The sequence below is a fragment of the Anguilla anguilla genome, chromosome 12 (assembly GCF_013347855.1).
Source record: "Anguilla anguilla isolate fAngAng1 chromosome 12, fAngAng1.pri, whole genome shotgun sequence".
Taxonomy (NCBI): Eukaryota; Metazoa; Chordata; class Actinopteri; order Anguilliformes; family Anguillidae; genus Anguilla; species Anguilla anguilla.
Window position 1 is genome coordinate 8,077,715 of NC_049212.1, and position 13,039 is coordinate 8,090,753.

Sequence of the window (13,039 nt, forward strand, 5' to 3'; positions counted from 1 at the left end):
CCCTCCCTCCATTTCCCACCTCATCCCTCCCAACTCAAGACTCCTTATCAAAGGCAGACCCACCCAAACACTGCTGTACCATCAAACACGAGAGTGGCCTATGACATCACACACGACAGAGCGGCCTATGACCTCACACACCACAGAGTGGCCTATGACATCACACACGACAGAGCGGCCTATGACCTCACACACACCAGAGTGGCCTATGACATCACACACACCAGAGCGGCCTATGACATCACACAGACCAGAGTGGCCTATGACATCATGCATGACAGACTTGCCTATGACAACACACGACAGAGCTGCCTATGACATCACACACACCACAGAGTGGCCTATGACATCACATGCATGACACGCATGACCATTAACACTCCGTATGCAGTAAGGTACAAACAGGGGGGAGGTGGGGGGGGGGGGGGTAATGTTACAACGTTAAATGTTTGCACCAAATGTGGCAGGTACAATAATTCTGCCGCATTACACGCATAATTTTCATCATAAAAACTGTTAAAGGGAAATCTCTGCGTATGTCCACAACCGGATCTATTCATTACAGGCCGTCATTCGATGTTCAGCAAGTAAATGAAATGAAAGTGATTTACTGTAATCTGCTATAGAGGAACGTATTCAGAACGACCGCACTCCTAATCTGCTATAGAGGAACATATTCAGCACGACCGCACTCCGCCTCCAGTAGGGGAACTAAATTTAGACCGGCTGCTCTTTAACGCTGAACAGCCGTCACCCACCAGGTTCAGGAAGGCAACTGAGAAAAGAGGAAGCCCCCTGACTTCCTCCCACGCACTGCAGGGGGAAACGCCGCCATTTTAATGGCCCAGTTACACTCGCGGCCTCCTCATTCATGTCAACACATCAAAAAGCGCTGCAGAAAAATAAAACTTTCCATTAAGACCCCACAGAGAGGGCACTGGGCTGACCAGCTGGGTCCCCAGAGGGCCCAAGCCAGGCACAGAGCCGACAGAACCGCGTTGCCAACCCACAGAAACCCAAAACTGCCAGCACAATGCGTGCTGGGATACTGGAAGGTAACTGTGGTACAGTTGGCTGTGCTAGCTTTAAGATATCTACATAGAATACTGCAGAGATATTTATTTTTTTAAAAACATACTGTATTTTTTAAGCAGCTCAAAGCCTCAACAAATTATTTTTGTTACTTCCCCTGCTTATTGATTCATATGGTTTTAAACCATGTGTCAGTCTGAAGGTGATGTAATGCCCCCTGGTGGCCCAGAAGTGCACCAGTTTTGTTTTTTTTCTTTCAGATTTCAGTTGTAAAAATGAACACATTTCAGTATCTTTGGTTTACGGGTATATCAACAGTCTTTCGATGTTGTAAATTCCACACAAGCTAAATATAACACTTTGTTATATGTAAAACACCACCTTGTACATAATCAAACAGAATACAGTCCATCAGACAATTACGTATTAAAAATATAAAAGTGAGGAGACAATGCGGATTTAGAGCGAGTCAGTTCTCTTAGGAAGCAGCAGTGTGCCCTGTGGGCCAATCACGCTGCGGCTGCTGCCCTGTGGTCCAATCATGATGCAGCAGCTGCCCTGTGGTCCAATCATGATGCAGCAGCTGCCCTGTGGTCCAATCATGCTGCGGCTGTGTCTGTCGCCTGTAGTGTTGCCCTGTGGAGGGGTGGTGGGGAGGGGCTGCGGAGGGGGGGCGTGGGGGGGGGGGGTCAGGGAGAGCGCTGTGGCTGCTCTTCCTCAGGGGGGGGCCCCGCCTCCTCATCAGGGCCGAGGATCTCCCAGGACGAGCCCGGGGGGGTGTCCTGATGGCTGAGGCGCTTTCCACTGCCCGACAGGAAACCAAACCTGGGGGGGGGGGGGGGGGGGGGGAGAGGCAGTGAATTAAATACACACAGTGTGTGTGAGAGTGTACTGTGTTTGAGTGTGTGGTGTGTGTGTGTGTGCGCATGTGTGTGTACGTGTATGTGTGTGTGTGTGTTTGAGTGTGAGTGTGAGGGTAGTGCGTGTGCGTGTGAGTGTGAGTGTGAGGGTAGTGTGTGTGCGTGTGAGTGTGAGTGTGAGTGTGAGGGTAGTGTGTGTGCATGCATGCATGTGTGTGTGTGAGAGACTCACAGGTTTCTGATGCGGGACTCAGGCGGTTTCCCATCAGTGCAGTCTGTGCTCCCTTTGCGTTCAAAGAGAGGTCCCTTAGCATCATCGTCACTATGGAGATAAGCCACACCCAAAACCCATCAATAATCACAACTTTTTTCCGCCATATGTATTTACTCATTAATTTGGAATGCATAGTCACAAGTATAGGTCTGTGCTATTGCATTAGCCCCTCCCACAAATTCAGGAGGCCGCTCTGACCTGCTGCACTGGTCCTCAGGAATGCCCAGCATCTTGGCCTTAATCACAGTCCTCTGCTTCCTGATGGCGGAGCGGATTGCATCCAGCAGGAAGCCAGGACATCTCTCATCATTCAGGATCTCCCTGCAACACACACACACAGACACACGCATTACATACACACACACACTATACACACACACTGCACATACAGACACATGCATTACATACACACACACACTATACACACACACTGCACACACAGACACAGGCATTATACACATACACACTATACACACACATTGCACACACAGACACACGCATTATACACATACACACCATTCACACACAAATTATACACACACTAGGCTTTCCTCTTTGTAATGATATTAAAAAGAATTTTACATTGGCTCACGCAAATGGGTTTTCAGAAACATGATTTTGTCACAAAAAATGGACTTCCTTGACATTTTGAGGTTTCTTGATGAGTTTCCTTCAAATAATGTCTAAATAAAAGAAGCATTCCACAGTTCCCCTCTTCATTTATTTAGACATTATTTGAAGCTACTTCAAATGAACTCTTTTCAAAAAGAGTGACGATCTCTAATTTTCTCTCAATCGAGAGGCCAACCCATATTTAGGGGTACAAGCAGGTGTGGTGTCTTTAAGTGTGTGCATATGCGTAATTGTAATTCAAGTGTTACATAACACTCTCTGTTATTTAAGTGTTCCCAGGGCAAAAGGACAAAGTCATGGTAGCTTTGGGCCTGTTAGCCTTCCTGTTGAGTTAGAAAGAGTTAACTGTAACTGTGCCTATGTGTTTTTCCCCCTCTTTTGGCTAAGTAGTAAGCTAGTACAAATATGTTTGTCACACAAGTCTGTAGCCGTAAGTGAGAAAGAACCAGGCCCCTGTTAGCCAGAAGATACAGCCCTCAGTCTCTAACCTTTTTAAGATTGCCCTCGCTATCCCTCGCCTCACCAACTAAGTCCCCATTACATACCGAGCTAGCTGACTGCTACTTAAAACCAGCTAATAACACTTCGTTTGCATTTATCATCAAAGTCCTCCTTTCAAAAACAAGTTTCAAAGACAATCATGTTACAGAAACCGATGAGAAGAGGAAGACAATCATTCATATTCCTTTGTGAGTCTCTGCACAGGTTTATGAAAGATAAAGGTTACAACGTGATTGCTTCCTAATCACAAAATAATCACAATGAGACAGTTCATTTAAAAGTTCGGCAGAATCATTTTTATCGTTTATGAATGATTATAAAAAAACAATTCAGATTGCAAAAAAAAAAGTGTACCTTTTTTTTCCCCCCAATTGAATTAAGTTTCATCTTAAAGGTCCCAAATTTTATTTTCAAAAACATATCCAGTGAGTCTCACTCCCTTCAAGCTGAGCAGGCTGTTTTGGGTGGGCGTTGCACATTTTTTTCCCCCAAATGCTCTGCCTTGATTGGTTATCTGACTGGGAGTGACAGGAGCGCCCCTCCTATCTCCTGCCCACGCAACTCCTGCTCTAACAATGAACATGGTGTCCTTAAGATATTTGGCAGTTATTTCCCCCGGCTGTACTGTGCTCACAACGGCTTGACTGCTTTTCCTACAATGTAAATAAGTTATCTATTAACTTATCCTTTTTTCTAATAAAAAAAAAGAAGCATTTTACATGACTGTGTTATTTTATCATTTATTATTCTTGTACATGATTATCGTTTGAATTGGTTGCAGTATCATCAAAATAGAACAGTGTGAACCATTAATATTAATAGTGTGCGTTCTGATGTTTGACGGTCTGTGGTAGGACTCCCCGGATAGAGACACCACAATCTCAGTAGGTATCTCCCTGCATAAATAAGAGGTTCCCGCTGTTCTCCCTGCATATTTCCACCAGGTACTCTGCTGATATTTCTATGAGTTATAAAGCACTGGCATGTCCTATTGCCATGGATCTACGATGTGGCTCCTCCACACAACTGATTCTCGTAATGTAAGATGATATACCTCAACTGACACTTACGGCTTAGGAGATGTACTCAACACTGTATTTTCAGTGAGAAGAAAACTTATTTATATCTTGTACAATAGACTAAATATAGACCTACCAACGATAGACCTAATAGACCTACCAACTAATCTCTATCATATCCAGGCCTAAGTTTGACATTTCCTGATGGGGAAAAGTCTTGTGAACAAAATCAGGTGTTGCATGTTGGTTATTTATTGCATAAACCAGCTTAACATTGAGGATATTGAACAAACTTCTGAATCACCCAAGGTCTCTAAGGGTTAAGTTCAGACGGTGCATGGTGTGGTTCACACAATAGAAACTTCGTTTCTGAAACTGGCAAGACTATACGGTGCGTTAACTTCCTTTATGAGACTGTGTCGTCATTTGACTAGCATTTTCGTTCTGCCCTGGAGTTTCCCGCTTGCGTGGTCACGCCACAGCAGTGGATCGTAATCATAGTGAATCAATTTGTCACGTAAATACCGTTTTTGCGTAAATCACCTTACGCATCATGACTTATCTAACTGAATGTATTGTAAGGTTGTATGTTTAAGGAAACATTTTTCATTATTAAGGTCATGGCTCCAGTATAAGACCGTGTCATTTAAAGGTGTGTTTAACAGGGCATGGGTTTGTTCACTGATACTGTTGGGAAACAACATGCCTGACATTTCAGAACACATTTTCTAAACACAAAATACACTCATTCAATACATTTTTCATAAACTCCCCTTGTGTGAGCACGTCGTTTGTAAGAATAAAATATTCCGGGATAGACAGATCAATAAAAAAATGCATTTTCAAATACAAATACTTAAAACATACCCAAGAACACACTAACACATGAACACACACACACACACACACACACACACACACACACACACACACACACACGCACACACACAATGCATGCATTCAGCCAACTATAAATCTAGCTGGCTGCCCTGCCCCCTCCCCCCTGCCCCCTGCCCCGACCTTTCCACGACCCCCTCTAAGCCCCGCCCACCTCTGGTAGTAGGCCAGCTCCTCCTGCACCAGGAAGAGGTTGGCCTTCAGCTCGTTCCTCTCGTACAGCATGTCCCGGACTTCCTGTTTGGTGAAGCAGGGCCTGTCCGGGTCCTTCAGGTCGATGACCAGTTTGTCCGTCAGGTCGAGCTCCGCCTTCCCGGGGTCAGCCTGTCGGGAACACCGACATCACGTAAGAAACGTCGTCTCCTTGAGAAACGCACTCGCGTTTCTCTCAGTTTCTCGCACGCGGAAGCAAAACCCTTCATGTTTACGGTTGCTCGACCTTCGAACGTGAAACTCGTAGCTCTCAAAAAACTGTCACGTACTCTCTGCCGTGGAAGTCCCCGTTCTGGATGGTGTCACCAAGATGGTGTTTATGACCACCAATTCTCCTGACAATACAAAGTCTGGCTCTCAGGAATAGGCAAAACAAACCCAGAGCACATGCCCTAAACTTTAACGACGTTAACTGCAATATTCCAACTCAGTTTGGGAGCAGAAATGTTTATGAAGGGAAAAGTAGAGTGGCACAGTGTTTATGAGAACAACAGTGTCTCGTGTCCCACATAGACACCCATACACACACATACACACACACACACGCTCACACTCACTCACTCACTCTCACACACTCACACTCACACGCAAGCATATTCACACACTCTCACACACACACACACACACACACACACACTCACACTCACACTCACTCACTCACTCTCACACACTCACACTCACACGCAAGCATATTCACACACTCTCACACACACACACACACACACACACACACTCACACTCACACTCACACTCACACTCACACTCACTCACTCTCACACACACACACTCACACTCACACATGCAAGCATATTCACACACTCTCTCACACACACACACACACACACACTCTCACACACACACACACACACACACTTACTCACACACACACTCACACTCACTCACTCACACACACTCACACTCTCTCACACTCTCTCACACACACACACTCTCTCACACACACACACACTCTCTCACACACACTCACACTCACACATGCAAGCATATTCACACACACACACACACACACTCTCACACACACACACACACACACTCTCACACACACACTTACTCACACTCACACACACACACACACTCACACACACACACACACACAATCTCACTCACTCATTCACTCACACACACACTCTCTCTCTCACACACACACTCTCACACACACACACTCTCACACACACACACACACACACACTCACACACACACACACACACTCACACTCACACTCACACTCACACTCACACTCACACTCACACTCACACTCACACTCACCCCTGCCGCGGGCCTGCTCTCCAGCTGGGCGCTCAGTCTCTGGATCTCTTTCTGTTTGTGGCACAGGTCAGCCTCCAGGTCGGCCCTGCGCTCCACTGCGCTCTTCAGCTGCGTCTGCGTGACGCTCTGCTTGTGCCGCAGCTCACCGTTCATCTTCATAAAGCGCTCCAGCTGCTCCTGCAACTGCGCGCACACACGCACACACACACACTGAGCGCGCTGTAACAGTAACACCACCTCACACACACACACACACACACACTGAGCACGCTGTAACAGTAACACCACCTCACACACACACACACACACACACACGCTGAGCATGCTGTAACAGTAACACCACCCCACACACACACACACACACACACGCACTGAGCGCGCTATAACAGTAACACCACCTCACACACACACACACACACTCTGCCTGCTGTAACTAAGGTTGTGTATGTATGTCGTGACAAAGACCAGGCTAAGGCTGTTGTGTATGTAGTAGAAAGATCAGGCTAAGGTTGTGTGTGTATGTCGTGACAGAGATCAGGCTAAGTTTGTGTGTGTGTGTCGTGACATAGATCAGGCTAAGTTTGTGTGTGTGTATGTACTGTCTGAGATCAGGCTACGGTTGTGTGTGTATGTCGCGACAAAGATCAGGTTAAGGTTCTGGGTGTATGTCGTGACAGAGATCAGGCTAAGTGGGGACACTGTTCAGACTTGTTATCTGAGGTGTGGCTGCTCTCCAGCTCACACCTCTGCACGTTAGTCATTGATCTGCTGGTGCTTCTGGAACAAAAAAACACGAAACTGACAATCCTTTGACCTTGAGTCAAGCTCCATCTCTAACATGAGCTAAGACAACACAACAACACTGTCCTGACAATGACCGTGTGTGTATGCATGTGTGTGTGTATGCACGTGTGAATGCATGGTGTGTGTGTGTGTGTGTTTCTGTGTGTGTGCGTGTGCGTGCATGGTGTGTGTGTGTGTGCGCACAGGTGGTATGTGTGTGTGTGTGTGTGTGTGTGTGTTTGTGTGCGTGCGTGGTGTAAATGGTAAATGGTAAATGGACTGCATTTATATAGCGCTTTTATCCAAAGCGCTTTACAATTGATGCCTCTCATTCGCCAGAGCAGTTAGAGATTAGGGGTTAGGTGTCTTGCTCAAGGACACTTCGACATGCCCAGGGCGGGGTTTGAACCGGCAACCCTCCGACTGCCAGACAATCGGTCTTACCTCCTGAGCTACACACACATGGTGTGTGTGTGCACATGTGTGTGCGAGCATGTGATGTGTGCTGTGTGTGCACACGCGTGTGTTTGTGTGCATGCATGTTTCTCATGCTCTCTTACCGCCTCCACCTCTTTGGAAACGCTGCTGATCTCCTGGACTTTAGCTCTGATCTCGTCCCTCTGTCTGTCCACCACCTCCTTCAGCTTCAGCATCAGCTCCCGCTCCTGCTGCTGGACCTGGCCTGAGGACACAGCCCTGAATCAGAACCACTCAATAACCCTGAGGACAGAGCCCCGGATCAGAACCACTCAATAACCCTGAGGACAGAGCCCCGGATCAGAACCACTCAATAACCCTGAGGACAGAGCCCCGGATCAGAACCACTCAATAACCCTGAGGCCTGAGTACTGAGGCCAGAGCCCTGGATCAGAACCACTCAATAACCCTGAGGCCTGAGTACTGAGGCCAGAGCCCTGGATCAGAACCACTCAATAACCCTGAGGACAGAGCCCTGGATCAGAACCACTCAATAACCCTGAGGACAGAGCCCTGGATCAGAACCACTCAATAACCCTGAGGACAGAGCCCTGGATCAGAACCACTCAATAACCCTGAGGCCCGAGTATGGAGGACAGGCAGCACGGGGCCTTTTAAACCACCTGGGCCCTTCTGGAACACTCCCACAAACTGAGGTCCTTTCCGATTTCCCAGAAGGTAATGGATAATGTCCGGAGGGACAGCACAACATCAATGCTTTAATGTTTACAGAAGGAACATTTTCCAAGAACAACTGATGGAATTTACATAAGAACCAGTACTGCGGCATTAAACGGAAATGGAAAACTCCTGTGGGTTTTCGCTTTGGAGAATGCAATGCAGTGTAAACGCACTATGGACCTGGAGTACCGAGGGCTCTCTCAAAAGAGCGTTCTCACAGCACGCACACGGCGTGTCAGAACAGATGCTGCAGAACCACCGGTGCTGCTCAGCCTGAGACCTGAGCCGCACTCTATGGTTTTAGGATAACCAGTATAGGTGTATGCATGTATGTGTGTGTGTGCTTTTGTGCGTGTCTGTGTTTTTGTGTACGTGTGTGTTTTTGCGTATGTGAGTGTGCATGTGTGTCTTTTTATGCGTGTGCGTGTTTTTGTGTACGTGTGCATGTGTGTGTTTTTGTGTGTGTGTGTGTGTGTGCGCGTTTTTGTTTGTGTCTGCGTTTGTGCATGTGTTCGTGCTTGCACGCGTGTGTGTGTGTGTGTGTGTGTGTGTGTCTTACCTCCCTTGCTGTGGCTCTTCAGTTGAGTGAGCAGTTCCTGGTTCTCCTCCTGTAGCTCCAGTAGTTGGCCCTCGAGCTCCTCTGATCTCTTCCTCCATTTCTGCTCCTTCTGCTGAAGGTCCTGAGACACACACACACACACACACACACACACACACACACACACACACAACCAGCTATTACACAGAGGAAAAACACATGCCCTCACACAAAAAAAAAAACAGCACCCATAGACACATGCAGAAACAAGTACCCATTGCACACACGTGAATGTACACTGCTGTATTCCCACTTTGAGGCCTGTGCACACGTGCACTCAGTCACACTCAAAGGCTTCCCTGTCCACTGTCTTCATTTTAATTCTCACAAACTGTGTGTTATAATGAACCTAGTAATCTCTGACAAGCAAAGACTGTAAGGTTCAGTGATCCTTTGTTTTGTCTGGAATGCTTTATGGGTGTAGTTGTGAAGTCGAGGCACCTCAGTTCCATCTCGTTACATTTTGATTGCATTGTTTTCATAGAGCAATTCTCCTCAAATGGCGGATGCAAAAGTGCTGTCCTTTGCTATTTTGACTACAATAAAACCAGTCGTGCAGGAATAGCAACAATGTTCTAACTGCATACCACCAACCTATCAACCGCTCTGGATAAGAGCGTCTGCTAAATGCCTGTAATATTGGGATAGTTACGCCAGACAGGGGAAGGGGCTGTGGACGGTCTATATCTTCTAGACGTAGTTGCGTTCTTAAAGTTGCTACATTGGGGTCTACACCCAGAGTTACATCGTGTCCTCGCAGACCGTACAGTGAAACACTGTGTTCTTTTTTAGCCTCCTTTGCCCCCCTCCCACCGCGAGACACAGTGCAGCCCTTCTCTCTGCCCCTGTGGGTGGGAATACGGGGGGTGTCAGACATGAATATCACATAAATATAACGTAATGTAAATGTACCATTACCTTTTACGACTTCCCCACAACTATGGAATACTGTTGCGACAAGCGCAATAGTCTGCCAATAGCAACATTTTGTCGTACCATATCAACGCGTGTTCTTGTGTAGTTATGTTAGCTAAGAGTAAAACATAAAAATGACACTGTCAGTCTTCTGACGCAAGAAGCAAAATGTTAAGTAGAACAGGTGTGAATGTGTCGTTATTCGTTAAGGGGGGAGAAAAGGGAAGTGATATATTAAGACATTTAAAAACTATACCACAAAAGAACAACTCTAGTTGGTCAAATTCTATTTTATTTGTTTTGCTGGAAATTAACACTAGACAAAAAACTATAATGACACTGAAAGTGAAAATATAAGCATATCATTCCAATCATATTCTGTACATACATGCAAACAAAACAGATCGTTTCAAAAGAACGGCTTTCAGGACAATCAGATCTAAATAACGAACTCCCAATCAAACCAAATAAATTACGTGCAATGGTTACACAATACTATTGCGTAACAAGCCAACCAGCTATCCGTATTCTTAAGAAAATACTAGCCACGGTCAAGTGCTAGTCGAGTACAACGTCGGTGTACAGAAAGTGACCACGGAAACAACAAAGACTTTCTCTACGTTCCATTTACGAATTCAACACATGATTTAGCCCGATGGAATTCAACGTTAAGTTTGTTGTTCACTCATGAGACACTACGGTAGACAGAGCTATGGACGTTGGATATGTGGAAAACCCCCCCAACATGACATGCTAGGTTAATAGGCTACAAGACACTAACGATGGACTACTTAATAAACGGCAAGTTTATAAGAGCACGTTTTAGCATATGCGAGTTATTTAGTGTGCCGTAGCAGGACTGCGTAAACAATAAAATGTAAACCTCAGAAAAAGCATTAGACTATTTGAGAACAGCTGGGATCAAAATACAAGACTGTAATAACTGACATTAAACATAAAAATACACATTGAATATTTGGAAGGAAAATGACTGACATCACAACGAGGGAATTACTCCATTTTGTTTAAAAAATGATAACCCAAGTGGACATCGACGTTGCCACTTACAATGACATAATTCAAAAGCACTACCAAGCTTCTCGCATAGCCTACAAAGGTTGAGCAAACTATGCCTACTTGACAGGTATCCGCGGGGAATATTTCTGCGGTGGGCTATCAAATAAAATGAAATGTATTTTAGGATATAAATGGTATATAGTAAGTCTTCCCGAGTACTTTCGATTGTGATAGGAAGGACACACACGTAGCTATTTATAGTTACTCGGTGTAACCGGGTTAACTGATTACTTAACTGTGTTTAAATCGCGACTTACCCTTATTTCGTTATTATTGTAACTGTCGTCCTCAGAGTCTTTCACGCACCTCTTCTTCTGTTTCTGTATCTGCAGAGCCTCGAATGCCTTCAAGATCTCCTCTTCTTTGGAACTGTGCACATGGTTCCTAGCTGCGAAACTCTCCAGAAACTCCAGAACTTTAACTATTTTAGGCACCAAGCCCTCGACGCTCTCTTTACCAAAGCTATCAATTAGCTTTTCGACCTCGGACCCGATCAGTTTGGCGATTTCATACACATCGTCCACAGTCAGGGCTGTAAATATCCGTTCCAAACAGGCGTCTGGCTTATTTACGTCCAACTTTGCTTCCATGTTTCTCTCACAACTCTTGTTCATCGCTGCACCAACATTAGCTACCGTGCACATAATAACAGCAACTAAACCCACGTCGGTAGCTAAAAATCCTGCTGTGTGACCTGTCAGTCGTCGATTTGCTCTGAGACGATGTAACGCGCTTTCATTTTTGATTTCAAAATGAACCTGAAGGCTATCAAGCTAGCTTGTGTATTTTCCTCCGCACACAATCGAAACGCATGATTCAAGACCAGTTTTAACACGCTAAATGTAAACCGAGTAGGCTATTCGCTACGTCACGTAACATTTATGGTACTTCAGCTCGAACTTGGGCGGTTTTGGTGATAGCTACGACATACGTAGCCTACCCTTGAACTGTTGGTAATCAAGCGGAAACTAACGATAAATGTGCTCAGTGCCCGAGTCTTCAGAAAACTGACCTTTTAATGGATACGCAGAATTTATGACTTTCCGAGTTGTTGTCCATGATAAAACCCTCCTTCGCTGCTGACCAATGGCGGGCGAGTCTGCTTTCCCCACGCTTGTTCTCTCGACTGTAATGTAATGCAAGACAAAGCGTGCGAATAGGTTTTCTCTAAAAGGCATTCGGCTCGAGAAGCATTTATCTGGACCTTCTTTGTTTGCTTGAGAAAATAAATCATCATGGCTCCGAAATGAACCCCGTAATGTAGCGAATTTATATACCATTTTGGACAAAATATGCGTACTTCTGCAGGGCGGATATAGACAACCATATCTGCACAACATGTGGGATGTTCTCATGGTACCATTAACGATAGTTAATCGCAGTACGTATTTCATCTAACCTAATTATTCTAGGGTCTTTTCCAAAAGGCACCGCTGGGATTCGAACCCAGGATCTCCTGTTTACTAGACAGGCGCTTTAACCAACTAAGCCACGGCGCCAGATGGGGGTGAATGCCAAGCATAGATTCAGGAACGGTTAAGCCAGTTAATATAATAGACAATATAGCGATATTCTTCAGTAATGTTGCAAACTTAATGTGAACGAACAACACGGGGAATCCTTATTTTGTATAGTATTATAAAACGGAGATCTCATATATTTAAACATGGCACCAAATGACAGCAGACTGCATTGCACTAACAGGATCTACTTTCATAAAACGTTAAAACTAACATACAGGCCAACGATTCCACCTCATTTAGAACCCTGCAATTTTAAAAGTCCGATCTATAG

General features: G+C 45.5%; 1 protein-coding gene and 1 non-coding gene across 2 annotated transcripts; both read right to left on the bottom strand.

Moving 5' to 3' along the window:
• Nucleotides 1-1,705: 1,705 nt before the first annotated feature.
• Nucleotides 1,706-12,446, bottom strand: rilp (Rab interacting lysosomal protein). Its single transcript, XM_035384210.1, has 8 exons — nt 11,503-12,446; nt 9,215-9,335; nt 8,058-8,179; nt 6,715-6,897; nt 5,371-5,540; nt 2,365-2,487; nt 2,125-2,214; nt 1,706-1,857 (listed from the first exon to the last, which is right to left on the bottom strand). Exons 1-8 carry the CDS (start codon nt 11,887-11,889, stop codon nt 1,722-1,724), a joined length of 1,332 nt encoding a protein of 443 aa, XP_035240101.1. The 5' UTR covers nt 11,890-12,446; the 3' UTR covers nt 1,706-1,721.
• A 224-nt stretch (nt 12,447-12,670) lies between these two features.
• trnat-agu lies at nt 12,671-12,744 on the bottom strand. Its single transcript has one exon. It is a non-coding gene; the product is annotated as a tRNA-Thr (tRNA).
• Nucleotides 12,745-13,039: the final 295 nt, after the last annotated feature.

Excerpts from the sequence above, each read along its gene's own strand:
- rilp (XM_035384210.1), bottom strand. The coding sequence starts at position 11,889 with ATGTGCACGGTAGCTAATGTTGGTGCAGCGATGAACAAGAGTTGTGAG. Across the intron at positions 9,336-11,502 it reads ACAATAATAACGAAATAAGG|GACCTTCAGCAGAAGGAGCA; the intron begins GTAAGTCGCGAT and ends TGTGTGTCTCAG. Across the intron at positions 1,858-2,124 it reads GAGTCCCGCATCAGAAACCT|GTTTGGTTTCCTGTCGGGCA; the intron begins GTGAGTCTCTCA and ends CCCCCCCCCCAG.